Genomic DNA, 13,956 nt, shown 5'->3' with positions numbered 1-13,956 from the left:
GTCATCTACTGGTGAATATGCATATACACAAATCAGTCGCTTTTACTCTCATACATATTATATCTTGGCGCCTTGTTAATACCTTTGTCACGTAGTGGGTAGTTTCCTGGACAGGATAAAGCAAACAGAGAAACAGAGGTATCCACTAGGGTCATCTACTGGTGAATATGCATATACACAAGGTCGGTAGGTCGGTCGGTCGTATTTTCAGTGTTTAACCATGCCTATCGGCGATCGACTCATAATTACATTAGACCATTGACAATCGGGATTGTGACAAATTACTGGGATAATAGATCACAGTTCAAATGTCATTCTTAGTTCAGCTCAGTGTAAAAAAAATAAGTTTCAGTGTGAAATATATTGGAAAATTTGCAATGTCTAGGTAGAACTTAAGAATGATGTTTTATATTATAGAGGTTATCACGCTGTTTTGGGATCGTAAATATCCCGTATAAGGAATAAACCGTGTGTATCCAGCTCGCCAGTGCAATACCAGTAAAATAAATACATGGTATAGTTCAAATAACTTGTAAATTTGGCGTGCGTACTGTCATAATAATGACGAAGATGATGATGATGAATACGACGACGATGATGATGATGCTATAAGCATATTTATCCGGATAAAACCTCTTACTGGCATTTGCTCTTTAGAATTAACAACTGATCAATCACTTAAACTTATGTTTGCGTGTGCTCTTAGTCATAAGGAAGTTTATTCGTGTGGCTTCATGCCATACCTAAGCCCACTCGTCTAGCCCCTTGAATGAGAAACACATCACAATACGCCATTTTGCAACCCGCCTGCGATCTTCGGTGAGCGAGTTATCTCTGGTGCTGGAGTTTCGATAACACTTGTGATTTGGGATATATTATGAGGTATGTTGTAAATTCAGTTGTGTATGTTTCGGAAACACCCACGAACTTTTACAATACAAACAGCCCTAGATGCATTATCATTTGTGGATGTGCCTGTTCATATATATAATGCTGTTGTTGTTACCCTGTCTGGCGCTCGGCATTAAAGGCTGGTCGGCTCGGAGTCAGTATACTGTGTCTGAGTGGGGTATTCATGTTAAACTGCGGCATGGTATCTCAGTGGGCTAGCACTATAAATCGGCATCAGTCTGGACTAGTACAAGCAGCCACACACACACATACACGTGCATGCACGTCGCTATATAAGTGCAATAATCTTGGACGCGACGTTAAACTCCATTTCACCTCACCTCACCTATGACTGAAAAAAACAACAACGTGCAAATCGTGTGAACATGTATATAGACATGTATATCATGTCAATAGTGAGTGAGTGAGTGAGTATGGTTTTACGCCGGTTTTAGCAATATTCCAGCAATATCACGGCGGGGGACACCAGAAATGGGCTTCACACATTATACCCATGTCGGGAATCGAACCCGGGTTTTCGGCGTGGCGAGCGAACGCTTTAACCACTAGGCTACCCGACCGCCCAATATCATGTCAATAGGTACATTAGTATTGGCTTGTATATCATGCCAATATGTGTATGGGCTTGCATGTATATCATCTTAATATGTATATATATATACTACTGCATTAAATGTTAGTTCTATATATATGCTTAACTGTGTGCAGTGAGGCGATGCAATGGATGATAAAGAAAAGGTGAAAGATTTTCGCGAAGAGAGACAGGATGCTGAGGGCCGACAAGGTACGTTCAAAATCCTAAGTGGGGGTAAACGTTTAGAATAGAATCAGGTTATGTAGATGTAAACACAATCATAAAACTAAGATCCGGGGTAGAAGAGGTCTTCAGCGACCCATGCTTGCCGTAAAAGGTGACTATGCTTGTCGTAAGAGGTGACTAAAGGAATCAGGTGATCAGGCTCCCTGATGCATGTCATCGATCCCAATTGCGTGGATCGATGCTCATGTTATCAATCACTGGATTGTCTGGTCCAGACTCGATTCTTTACAAACCGCCGTCATATAGCTGGAATATTGCTGAGTGCGGCGTTAAACAACAAACAAACAAACACATGATAAATGTGCGTGTCCTTGTGTAGGTGTGTAAGTCAAATGGAATTCAAACTATAAAACTAAATGTATACGGGGTCTTCATTTCACATTACAGATGTTGAAAATACCGTATCTGTGATGTCCCTGGAAGCAGATACTAGCCCCACGACTAAGGTGCCCACTGCAAGCTTGTCCTTGACCAACAAATCAACAACACCAAGAATATATCAAGAAGGTAAAAGTTCACACAGAACTATTTTGGAATTGTGTTTAAATGATTGTGTGTATATTCATGATGTATCATTCATGAACAAATATTTTTAATAGGAGTGTAGATTATTGCCAAAGACGAGGTAAAACAATACTCACTCACTCAATCACCCGCTGTACGTGTGTGTCAAATTTTGTTTATGTCATCACTCTTTTAGACTGTTTAATGTGGAATAAGATCTGTGATAGTGAGCGAGTATGGTATTGTGTTGGTTTAATAATATGGGTCATACATGTATATTTGACGCCAATCGCCTTATCTTCAACAGAAATCAACATGGAGCACACAATGGCACTCACGAGGTAAATCTTTCAGTTTGTGAATGCAGTTTTATGTAAACATGTTCACCTTTAAGGCTTCGTGCTTTTAATGCGTCACGGTACAAACAGTTCTGACACAACTGTAATCAAGCAACTACCCATTGACACTGTAAATACCAAGTCAAAAGGAAAAAGGTGAAGTACAGTCTACTCTGATTCAATATATTTGTGCCAAATGCCTTACATTGTACAGAACGTTTTTATTCATATCCATCAATGAAAATGCTTCTACTGTTTCGAACAGTCAACGTACCCTGGCTTCACTAATGCAGCAACAGGCAGCCCGCAGTGAAGGTAATTAATTACCAACACTCATATACAAAGACGAGATACGGTCGATAAAATAAATCTGATTTAACTAGCATTGTTGATGTAGTAGGGATGCCATATTCTTAAAAATGAAAATACTTAATTTTTATTTGGTGTGAGATTAGGACCCATTTACTTCACATCTGAACACTTGATGAACACTGATCACCCCGATTATGTTTCTAGGTTTGTCAGCACCATACCCGTGCTCGTGGGTTTCAGGGAAGTGGTACACGTCTAAGACCTGCATCACTTCGGGCTTTCCTCCCACATTAAGCTGACACGCCATGATATAACTCAATACTGTTAACAGTGGCGTTAAACATAACTCACTCACTCACTTGATCAAAGATGGTCTAGTTTGTTGTATTCACATGTCTCAGACATGCACAAACAAACAAGAAAACTATGTCAGAAGTTTATGACGGATCATTTATAAGGTAAATTGGCCTTTCGTGGAGGTAGCTGATTTTCTTGTCCCTAAACCTTCTCCTGTATATCCACAAAGGATCAGTGTTGAAAATACTCATCAAATCAAATATTGTCAACGATGTATTCCTTTCATGTATTTACACGTACAAGAGTGATATTTGCATTTGCATTTAGTTGCCAGATCATCGCCGGGACGCCTATCTGAAGACGAAGCATTGATGATAAAAGTGGATCGTTCTCCAGGAGCCTGTGTTGCAAGAGAGATTCACGTCCATCACCATGAAGGTAAAATGATCAGGCTTAAAATATGCTGTCTTGATGATTCTAATTTGTTCTCTTATCTAAAGCTAACTTAAATATATCCTTTAAATTATTCGCTCAGATAATATCATATTTGCAGTGCCTTGTTTCAACACTGATCTCACAACGTAAGTATATAACATTGAGATAAACAGTGATTATAGAAGTGTAATAAAATCCTTGTTTTGCTTTTGCAGTGGACAATACCATCCTTGAAAACATGAAAGGTAACTCTTGTATTTATCATATTTCAAATTGAAGGATAACCTGATGGAGCAGAAACGTTTTATTTTCAATTTCATGATTATTTTTTTTGTATCAGATGACATGTCTTGCAGATATACATGTTCATGCTGATCAATAGTAGCTTGAACTGCAATAGTAGCTTGAACTGCAATAGAAGCTTGATGCGAATTGGCTAGAAAACTCTCGATGTACAGTTTCCCGTTTCGTTACTTGAACCTTGTCCCGAGTTATGCAAACCAAAACTTGTAAGATACTCGCTTATTCCATATGATAAGAATACACACTAAATAATGGTATGGTACTCATACATACCTATTTAATCTATGTAATCTGTTCTGCTTGCCACATACGATAGAGTTCCTATTTATAATTGTCCGGATGTGTTCCAATATGCTTCCTGACGATATCCAGGGGATACCCGTAGGTAATAAACTGCAATCCCAGAGCACCAAGCTAAATTTTATTGCTCAAATATGTCTTAAGGAGAACTTCTTGTGAAAGCAATTAAGTGAGCTCTTGTCCGAGTCATTAGGGCCTTTGGTGTGTGTGTGTGTGTGTGTGTGCGTGCGTGCGTGCGTGCGTGCGTGCGCGTGTGTGTGTGTGCGCGTTGTCCGTTGAAAATGGCTGAAAAGATGATTCACAACTTCAGATTGTTATTGTTATGCACCATAACATTTGTGTCTAGCCATTTAAGCAAAATTTAGAGAATCAACTGGTGATAAATCGTGTAGAAAGAGAGTTTGATTCAGATTTGGTCACACCTGTAAGATAGTTTCTTGAAGCATAAAATGGTAAATATTGAAACTCTGAAAATCAAGAGAGCTGAACTTTTATAAAGATACGTGGGTTCTTTAATGTGACTTGTTCATGGCATGTACAATGTAGTTTGAAATTGGCTTATTTAAATGAAATTGCAAGCACCTTTAAGCTCCAACTTCTCAAACTACAAGGGCTCAGAGCTGATATTGTAGCAGGACTGTGTATTACTGCCAAAAAGGCTCATGTTATCAAGGTGCCCTACTTCTCACTCATCATTGTAGACAATGTTCTGAAAATATAATTTTTATTGACATACCAATGTGCTTTACGAATAAAAGAATATTACATGGGGATCCATATTATACAACCAATAAACAGCCACACTTCATATGTTCTTTGTATGTACTTGATAAGCCACTGCCCTGGCGCTGTTTAAAGAAGACATCTTTAACTACCCCCTCCCATTCACAGGATTGTATAATTGAACCCGCTTAACAAAATCGAAAAGATTGATATGTCATGATTATTTCATACAATTATAGGTATGATATAGGTAACCATGTGTTCGGCTTTCCTTTACAGCTCGATCGAAATCCACACTGAAAGATTTCAACCAGGCAACCTTTTATCCTACAAAAGCTGTACAAGCTGCGAGAGAAAAGCTGCACTATGGCCACGTTTGCTTGGAGGGCAAACCCAAATCAGGAAAGTCATCTATTGGCTTGTATTTACTGGCTACTTTTGGAGATAGGAATTACACACCACTGATTCTGAACAACCCTGATGAATATTCCCATATTTCTCAGAAAGAAAAATTTGTGATTTTAATCGATGACATTTTTGGATCAAGGGTGTTTATGCCAGATATGGTGATTCGCTGGAATAAAGTTATTGAAAACATATTTCATGCTAAAAGTATAGGTAGGATATTCTTGATTATAACAAGTGAAAGTGGCTTCTTTGACAGAAGTCAAGCCTTTGCTAGTTTTGATGAGTTTTTGGACAAAACCCATAGATTGCAACTTCAAAATCCTGATCTTTTTCTGAGGGGCTATGAAAAATTTGCTATTCTTGAGAAGTTAGCTACTTTCAAAAGACTGGCACATGACTGTAGAATACTGTCCACTGCTGCCAATGCAAGCACTCCTTGGTTTTTTGACTGCTGTAAATATTTGTTAAAGAGTAAGCTACCACTGCAAGAATGGCCAATATTCTTCAGACACCCAGTGGTAGTTCTTTGTGAGCATGTAGCTAAGCTCGAACCAATCAAGTCAGCTCTGCTCATATTGATAATGAAGCACAATCACATTCTGGACACTGACTTCTCAACAACCAGTGATGGGCACATAATTTTAAGAGCTTCACTTGATATCCTCTCAAGGATTATGGAATTGCCACATGGATCTGACCTGAAGGACGTGCGAGATGCAGCCCAAGCCTTGACTGGTGACCTGGTCGTGTATAGTGACCAACATTATAGCTTTTCGCACGATGCAGTTCGTGAGGCAGTGTGTTTCACCTTCTCAAAGGTCGCACCTGTATACTTCATACAATGGTGTCCATTAGACTATCTGATCCACCACACTGTAACAGAAAACACTGAAACTGAAGGTGCTCATTCAGTGAAGATAGACAGTAATTTGTTTCAAAACTTGAAAGACAGAATAGTCCAGGACTTCACAGCCGATTTTGTAGAGCATGACGTTTTCAAAGGTGGGGCCTTTGTGTATCTGTTCTTTCAAGACAATCCAATATTGGATGATGCACAAAATATCGCTGAGATAGTGTCCTCAATTGCAAGGCATGGACATGCCTATTTCCTTCGTCAAATACTGCCCATTATGGAAGGGTTTGGTGGACTGGATATTGAACATATTAAGCATGAAGCTTTAGAAAAAGCATGTTCATTTCGACAGGCAACAGTGGCTGACATCCTTCTGGACTCTGATGCTAAACCATGTGAGGTTTGTTTTCATAACGCTTGTAGTGGGCAGATGTTAAATGTTGTCAAACGTTGTTTGAGCATGGGACCTATCTCTTGGTCCAATGATGTGGTATCTTTACTAAATGCTCTCAGAACCACTACCTCTCCTACAGATATCAGTGCAATGTTACAAAATGCAACAAATTGGAATGTTGAAGGCAGAGGGCTAGTCATGATGGCACCGGCATGCGAAACTGGAAACTGGGAATTGTATAATGTCCTTAGCGACAACCTAATAGACAGGACTCTTAACTGCAGTGATCTTTTGTCCCATGCAATCAGTGGAGGAAATCTCCTCATAGTTTGTGACTTGATAGGGAAAGATCCCAATATTTTGAATGTAGATTGTGATGAATCTGCATTCCTCATGGCATGCCGCTGCAACAAAGTGGAACTTGCGAAGCTGATATGGGATGAATCTAGTGTCACATCTAAAAGCCGAATTTATGAAGAGGGCAGTTCTTCATTGAGGGCTTTACATATTGCAGTTTTAGCCAGTAATGAAGACCTGGATTTACTGAAATGGTTGCTCGTTGAAGGTTTCCCAATCAATGGATGCGGGGGTTCATCTAGAACTCCACTACACACAGCCTGTAGCAGAGGAATTGTCGGAGGAATTAGAGTACTCTTGGAAAAAAAGGCAGATGTATCAGCCATTGATGCTGATCGAAATACAATGTTGCATCTTGCATGTGGTAGTGATGAACCCAACAAAGACATTGTCAAATTACTCCTTGATAATGGTGCCAACATTTCATCTTTAAACAAGGAGAACAAAACACCTTTACATGTCTTATGTGAAACACAACACAATTCACGATCCGTTGTGATCAGTTTTCTCTTGAATTGTGAGGCCCCCGTCAATTCTTTGGACGTGCATGGACACACACCTTTCTATCTCTTATTGGATAGAGGATTCTGCTTGGAGGAGGTAGAACTCCTTTTAGACAATGGCGCTAAGGTGAATATGAAAGATAATTTTGAAGAAACTGCAGTTCACGCTGCATGCAGAAGTTCTAACTGTAGAGCTGTGGAGATGCTACTACAGAATGGCGGGGATTTGCAGGCTAGAGACAGACTTGGTCAGTCTTGTCTTCATCATGCAGTTTCTGTAATGAACAATGGGGATGTGGTGAAATACCTGCTTCAACGTGGTCTGTCGGTGAATATAGTTGACACTGATGGTAACACCCCTTTACACACAGCGGTTCACGTTCAATTCAACAAAATAGTGGTTGAATTATTGATGACTATGGGAGCAGATTCAACACTGACTAACAAAAATGGTGATGCTCCTCTGCATCTTGTGTGCAAGGACTCCCTTGATCACAGTCTTGAGGACATGGATATTATCATGAACAAATCCAGTCTACTTTTAGCAAAGGAAAATAATACCCCTTTGCATTTGGCATCGATGTCAAAAGGAAATGCTGCCTTTAGTGTTGTTAAAAAACTGCTCGATTCAGATGTCAATATTTCAGAGAAGAACGAATCTGCCAAGACTGCTCTACATCTTGCTTGTGAAAGGTCAGATGAACCAGGCTGTTCTATGGCACAAGCGTTGTGTGCAAGAAATGCTGAACTAGACTGCCAAGATAATGAAGGGAACACACCACTTCATTTGGCTTGTCTATCAGGAGGAGATAGCCGACTTCACATTATTGAATTGTTGATTAACCAAGGTGCAAAAGTCAACATTATCAATGACCAACAGATTTCACCCACTGACATCATTGAGGACCGGAAAAATGAAAGTGAACATGAAATCTTGATGATTATGGTTGACAGCATGTTGAATCAGGCTTGTCTTGGAAACGGTAGGTACACAATGGAAGAGGTAGAAGAAGCGCTGTCAAAGGAAACTCAGTTGTCACTACTTGATAAAGACCAGAGACCAGTTCTTCACAGAATATGCAGTGTCAATGGACAACACAGTCCTACTATTATAAGTATGCTTCTTGCGCAGGGAGCTGACATAGCTGCAAAAGCAAAAGATGGCCTAACAGCTATTCATGCAGCGTGTATGGCTATTGGTCCCTTCACGGAAACAGTTCTCGAAACTCTTATTCGTTCGGGAGGGAAAGTAAATGAAAGAGATGACCAAGGACAAACAGCTTTCCACAAAGCTTGTACATTACAGGACAGCCATACCGAGAATGTGCTCGGTAAGCTGCAGCAGTATGGTATTGATGTAAACATACCAGATGGAAATGGTAACACCCCTCTACACATGGTTTGTGGTTCTTCTGGAGCACACATCCTGGATCGTATCCAGTGGCTTCTAGGACAAGGGGCTGACTGGCAATACCTGAACCACAAAGGACACACTCCCTACAACATAGCAAACGATGAGATTAGAAACGCATTTATGAATCTAATCTTGCTCAAGTACTGTGAAGATTCTGATTCCTTTGACAAAGATGTGATTGGTGGAATCATAAGTGAAGGGGCTGACGTGAACTGTCTAAACAATTATGGTAATTCCGTTCTACATATGATTTCTCAGAAGAATGGAGAGTTTTCACAGGAAAATATTTTGCTAATGATCTCGAATGGGTGTGACAAAGGATTACTAAACAATGCTGGAGTGACAGCATATGAATTAGGTATTTATGCAGGGATGGATGAAGAAGTCTTGCAACTACTTTGTCCTGATGAACAGGATGTTTGTGGTGGAGTTTGTCCTGATGAGCAAGGTGCTTGCGGTGGATCAGAAGCATCAAAGAAAGAGGGTGGCGAACAGTCAGCTGTTGATCATGTTGAAAAATTTAAAAACACAGCTTTGAACTTTAAAGATTTGCTAGGCAATAGAAATCCTGCTCAGATAGTTGGGTCCGCTGCTGAAGTAGTAGAATCTGCTGCAGCAGTTGTTTCCAAATGGGTGAAAGAGTCTTTGTAGTCATTTTAGCATTTATAAATATCAGATGGGATTGCCTGAAAACATCTAAACAATGACAAAATGCATGTTTTCTGACTTGACGTTTTAGTTAATGGGGATGCTAATGAAACAGATTCCATTAGGCGTAAAAGGCTGAATGAATCACCAAAAATCAGTCATGACACAAACAAGGAAGTAAGAAATGTCAAGGAAACAATTTTTCTGCATAATGCTAATATCAAACGCATGGAATTATAAGATTTGCTTGATTCAGTTCAAGTTCCTTACGTGGTATAACGTGATAATTTTGTCCTTAGATATCTTTGAATGTTGTAAGAAGTGACTGACATGCATCGGGTGGTCTGGCTCGGTTACTTGGTGTATTGAACCCGGTGTAGTCATGGTTAATAATATCAATCACTGGTTTGTGTGTCAGAGACACGATTATTTACAGACCGTCTAGATATAGCTGTTATATTGCTGTCTCTGTTTAATTATTCTTTCGTGATGAGGAGAACACCTTATAAAAAGTTTACAGATGTTTAGTGCAAACACGTACAGTAATTTGTCCTAGTATTGACTGTTTTTGTATCTTAAACACATCACTGCATTTGTCACTCATATATTGTATACAATAATTATTTTGATACATTTATTGTAATTTGCTTGTCTTGTAATAGCGAGTATGTATTTTAACTACACATACAAGCCGGTGGCCCCTCGTCCCAGTCGAAAACTGCCGTCTGGAACTTACACTTACTGACATTGCAGTTGTTGCGACGGGCCACTTTCTTGCTGACACCAGGTATCATCACTATTTTCTAGTGATTCATAAACACATGGTTATGATATATATAGTCGGAATCGTACAATGGACTGAAAATGTTTTTGTCGCTTTTTTATTTTTTTGTTCGGATGTCATTACTGTGAAAGAAGTGTCTGGATTAAGGGGTATATTTTTTATACAATGACACAATCAGCGTGTGTTAGTCGTGAAATTATAGTGTTGTTTTTTTTCACTTAGTTTATTGATCCACCGATACAATATTTAATAATTGTGAAAATGCTACAAGAACAATGTTTTATTTCTTTGCAGTCGTAAACTAAATGTCCTATGGTTTGTCATTTTGAAGAAACATTTCAGCATGACCTCTTTTAAGACGTTAATTCCTTTAGGGCAGTATTTAAGACATAATGTTTTACGTTTTTTTCGACCAGAGACTTTAAAAATCAATCAATTAAGTTAACATTTTCACAAAAGAGGCCTTCTATATTTTCGTTTGTGAACTTGTGCAACAACTGGAATTTCCTTTAACTGCAATGTATCAAACACGCAAGATTTATATAAGGTTATTTATTGCACCGTTTGATTTCTTAAGATGTGCAGCGGTGGATACAAGTAGCACATTTGTGTGTATCTTTAAGACAGATCATAGTAATAAGAACAATGCAAACATTCATAGCGACATCAGATGACTGTTGTAGCGATGGTTCGTAGATCTAGACATACGAATCTAGGCGAATAGTGTCTTTGTTTCCCTTGCCTCGTTTGTTGATTTTAACAATACATGTGTATTTGTTGCAATAACCCTCTGTTCATATTTTCATGATAATCCTCATGTCAAATATATTACTATAGGAGAGATTATTACATACATTTTAAGTGTATCTGTCGTACAAACTTAACGAAACGAGTGTATTAATTCTGACACGAATGTAATAATTGCTATATTATCCAGATTTAGCTAGAATTAGTTGTGAAGAAGTAGTGTCTTTGTTATATTAGGGCGGATATGGCGCCGTGGCGTCCTTACCGTACTCAATCACAGTCTTGGGTTTGGGCTGAGAATTTTCGTTAGAGGTAGGACATTTTTACAGTCACTACTTTTAATACGCAATTTCTCTGTAAAATGAGAAGCTAAACAATTTAACTTTCTATCATAACACATTTTTTCAAAATGTCCAGCTAACAATATATTCTTTGGGGTAAAACCTGAGAACAAAGTTTCCAGTTTCAAAGAGATTACAGCCCCCGCCTTCTCATAATTTCGAAATGAGCGCTCCCTCATATGACCATAGTAAAACAACAATCTAAAGTTCTAATATTAAAGTTGAAATGAAAAAGTAAAAAATGATTCATTTCGTCGAGTATGCACGTGTTACTCGCTTCTTGAACCTGAGTTGGCCTACCATACGCTTTTCTGTAATTTCTTTGTTATTCACAAAATTCGTTGATTCCAGTGTGGACACTCCCTATATAGGATGAACAGTTATTTCCTGTCGGCCATCCTATGAAGGTCCGGGTTAGAATTGGTCTTCAGCAACCCATGGCTATCGTAATATGTGACTGATATGGTGGAATCAGATGTATGTCATCGTAGCCCAATTGCGGGATCGATGCTCATGATGTCAAACATAGAATCCAGACTCGATTATTAACAGACCGCCATATACCTGGAATATTGCTGAATGCGACGATAAACAATACCCAAGAAACAAAATCCTGCTCTATATATTATACAAACGTAGACGGCGGTGTGTGTACTCCGATGTACTCCGGTGTATTATTTATTAAGAGATGAAATACTATACAAATCTGGTGTCTATTTCGATGTCTTCCTGATTGGCACAATGGTTTTCAGACATGTACTTGTAAGATCAATGACAAAATACATAATATATAGAACATGTGGCTCTTGTAAAGAAATATCAATTTTGTTACATCATTCGACAAGAATAGCCTCATATCCTCTTACTATACTGATGGAAACGAATAAGGGAACAATTAAAAATATAGGGAAATAATTTTACAGTTCGAAAATTTGAAATAGTGCGCATACAAATTAAACACATGTCAGAATCAAAGGTTGAGATATGTTTGTGTACAATGTTTCCAAAGCGTCTAAAACTAAGTGTTCCGTGTTCGTTTCCGGCAGTATATTATCCTATAAACCAAGCCAAATGTACAAACATGCATCCAGCTCACGAAGAGGGGAATTCTTAGCTCCTTAAGAGGAAGTAAACATAACTAAATAGTATTGACTTACATTTATGCATTTCAACGCCATTTGTTTTCTTTAAATCCTGTTTTCACTTATACTATAGCTTTCTCAACAACATTACCTGTTCAATTTACCTGAAGATACTATCTTTGAAAAGAGAACATGAGCTTTGGATACATGATTTGAAACTGTACTGTGATTATCATGACTGTATCTGTACAAAGGGCTGTTGCCGTTTGTTTTAATAAAAACATAAGTTAAGACATCCGTATTGTATTGCTTTGTTCTCACCACTAGTCTCAATATTTAAACAGTGACCAACAAGGTGCCCGTGAGTGAGTAAGTTGGGGTTAAAGCCGCTTTGAAAAGCACTTCAGATGTATCACGGTGGGCCAGCTTGATGTTAGAGTTAAGTCCGAAGTGTTGCTAGGTTCACATGCACAAAGTGAACTTAGCGCGATGACGATCTTAACTCCCATACTCTTACATAGACGTACAATAGTCGGAGCGCTAAGATCGTTTTGTGCCCTGACCTAAGACATATACTACATTCACGTTTCACGTGAACGGATATGATGCTTGCAAAGCAGGGGTCACAATCCAGTTGAATCTATGATTCGAACTCTTGATCTTCGGATCCTGATACGCTGAACTGTACTGAACTCTTTTCAGTGAAATCCACGGCCATATATGTAACACATTAAACATTACTATGACGTATGGTGATAGGTTAACCGACAGATCACATATATGCATCTACTGTGACATATGGTGATATATCAAACCACAGTTCATATACATGCATCTACTGTGACATATGGTTATAGGTTAACCTACAGTTCACATACATGCATCTAATGTGACATATGGTGATAGGTTAACCTACAGTTCACATACATGCATCTCCTGTGACATGTGGTGATAGGTTAACCCACAGTTCACATACATGCATCTACAAGATATATGGTGATAGGTTAACCTACAGTTCACACACATGCATCTAATGTGACATATGGTGATAGGTTAACCTACAGTTCACATACATGCATCTCATGTGACATATGGTGATAGGTTAACCCACAGTTCACACATATGCATCTGCTGTGAGATATGGTGATAGGTTAACCTACAATTCACACAAATGCATCTACAAGACATATGGTGATAGGTTAACCCACAGTTCACATACATGCATCTACAAGACATATTGTGATAGGTTAACCTACAGTTCACATACATGCATCTACTGTGACATATGGTGATAGGTTAACCCACAGTTCACTTACATGCATCTAATGTGACATATGGTGATAGGTTAACCCACAGTTCACATACATGCATCTACAAGACATATGGTGATAGGTTAACCCACAGTTCACATACATGCATCTACAAGACATATGGTGATAGGTTAACCCACAGTTCACATACATGCATCTACTGTGACATAT

The 13,956-nt window shown here is 38.8% G+C and overlaps 1 protein-coding gene across 1 annotated transcript; it reads left to right on the top strand.

The window, feature by feature from the left end:
- Positions 1 to 789: 789 nt before the first annotated feature.
- LOC124122637 lies at positions 790 to 12,768 on the top strand. The gene is made up of 8 exons (XM_046485733.2): positions 790 to 882; positions 1,621 to 1,696; positions 2,120 to 2,239; positions 2,544 to 2,577; positions 2,840 to 2,889; positions 3,511 to 3,621; positions 3,834 to 3,863; positions 5,224 to 12,768. Exons 2-8 carry the CDS (start codon positions 1,633 to 1,635, stop codon positions 9,522 to 9,524), a joined length of 4,710 nt encoding a protein of 1,569 aa, XP_046341689.2. The 5' UTR covers positions 790 to 882; positions 1,621 to 1,632; the 3' UTR covers positions 9,525 to 12,768.
- Positions 12,769 to 13,956: the final 1,188 nt, after the last annotated feature.

Source organism: Haliotis rufescens, unplaced genomic scaffold (assembly GCF_023055435.1).
Source record: "Haliotis rufescens isolate VD_foot unplaced genomic scaffold, xgHalRufe1.0.p SCAF_16, whole genome shotgun sequence".
Lineage (NCBI taxonomy): Eukaryota > Metazoa > Mollusca > Gastropoda > Lepetellida > Haliotidae > Haliotis > Haliotis rufescens.
The sequence above is the reverse complement of the archived record's forward strand: the minus strand, read 5'-3'. Positions and strand labels throughout refer to the sequence as shown.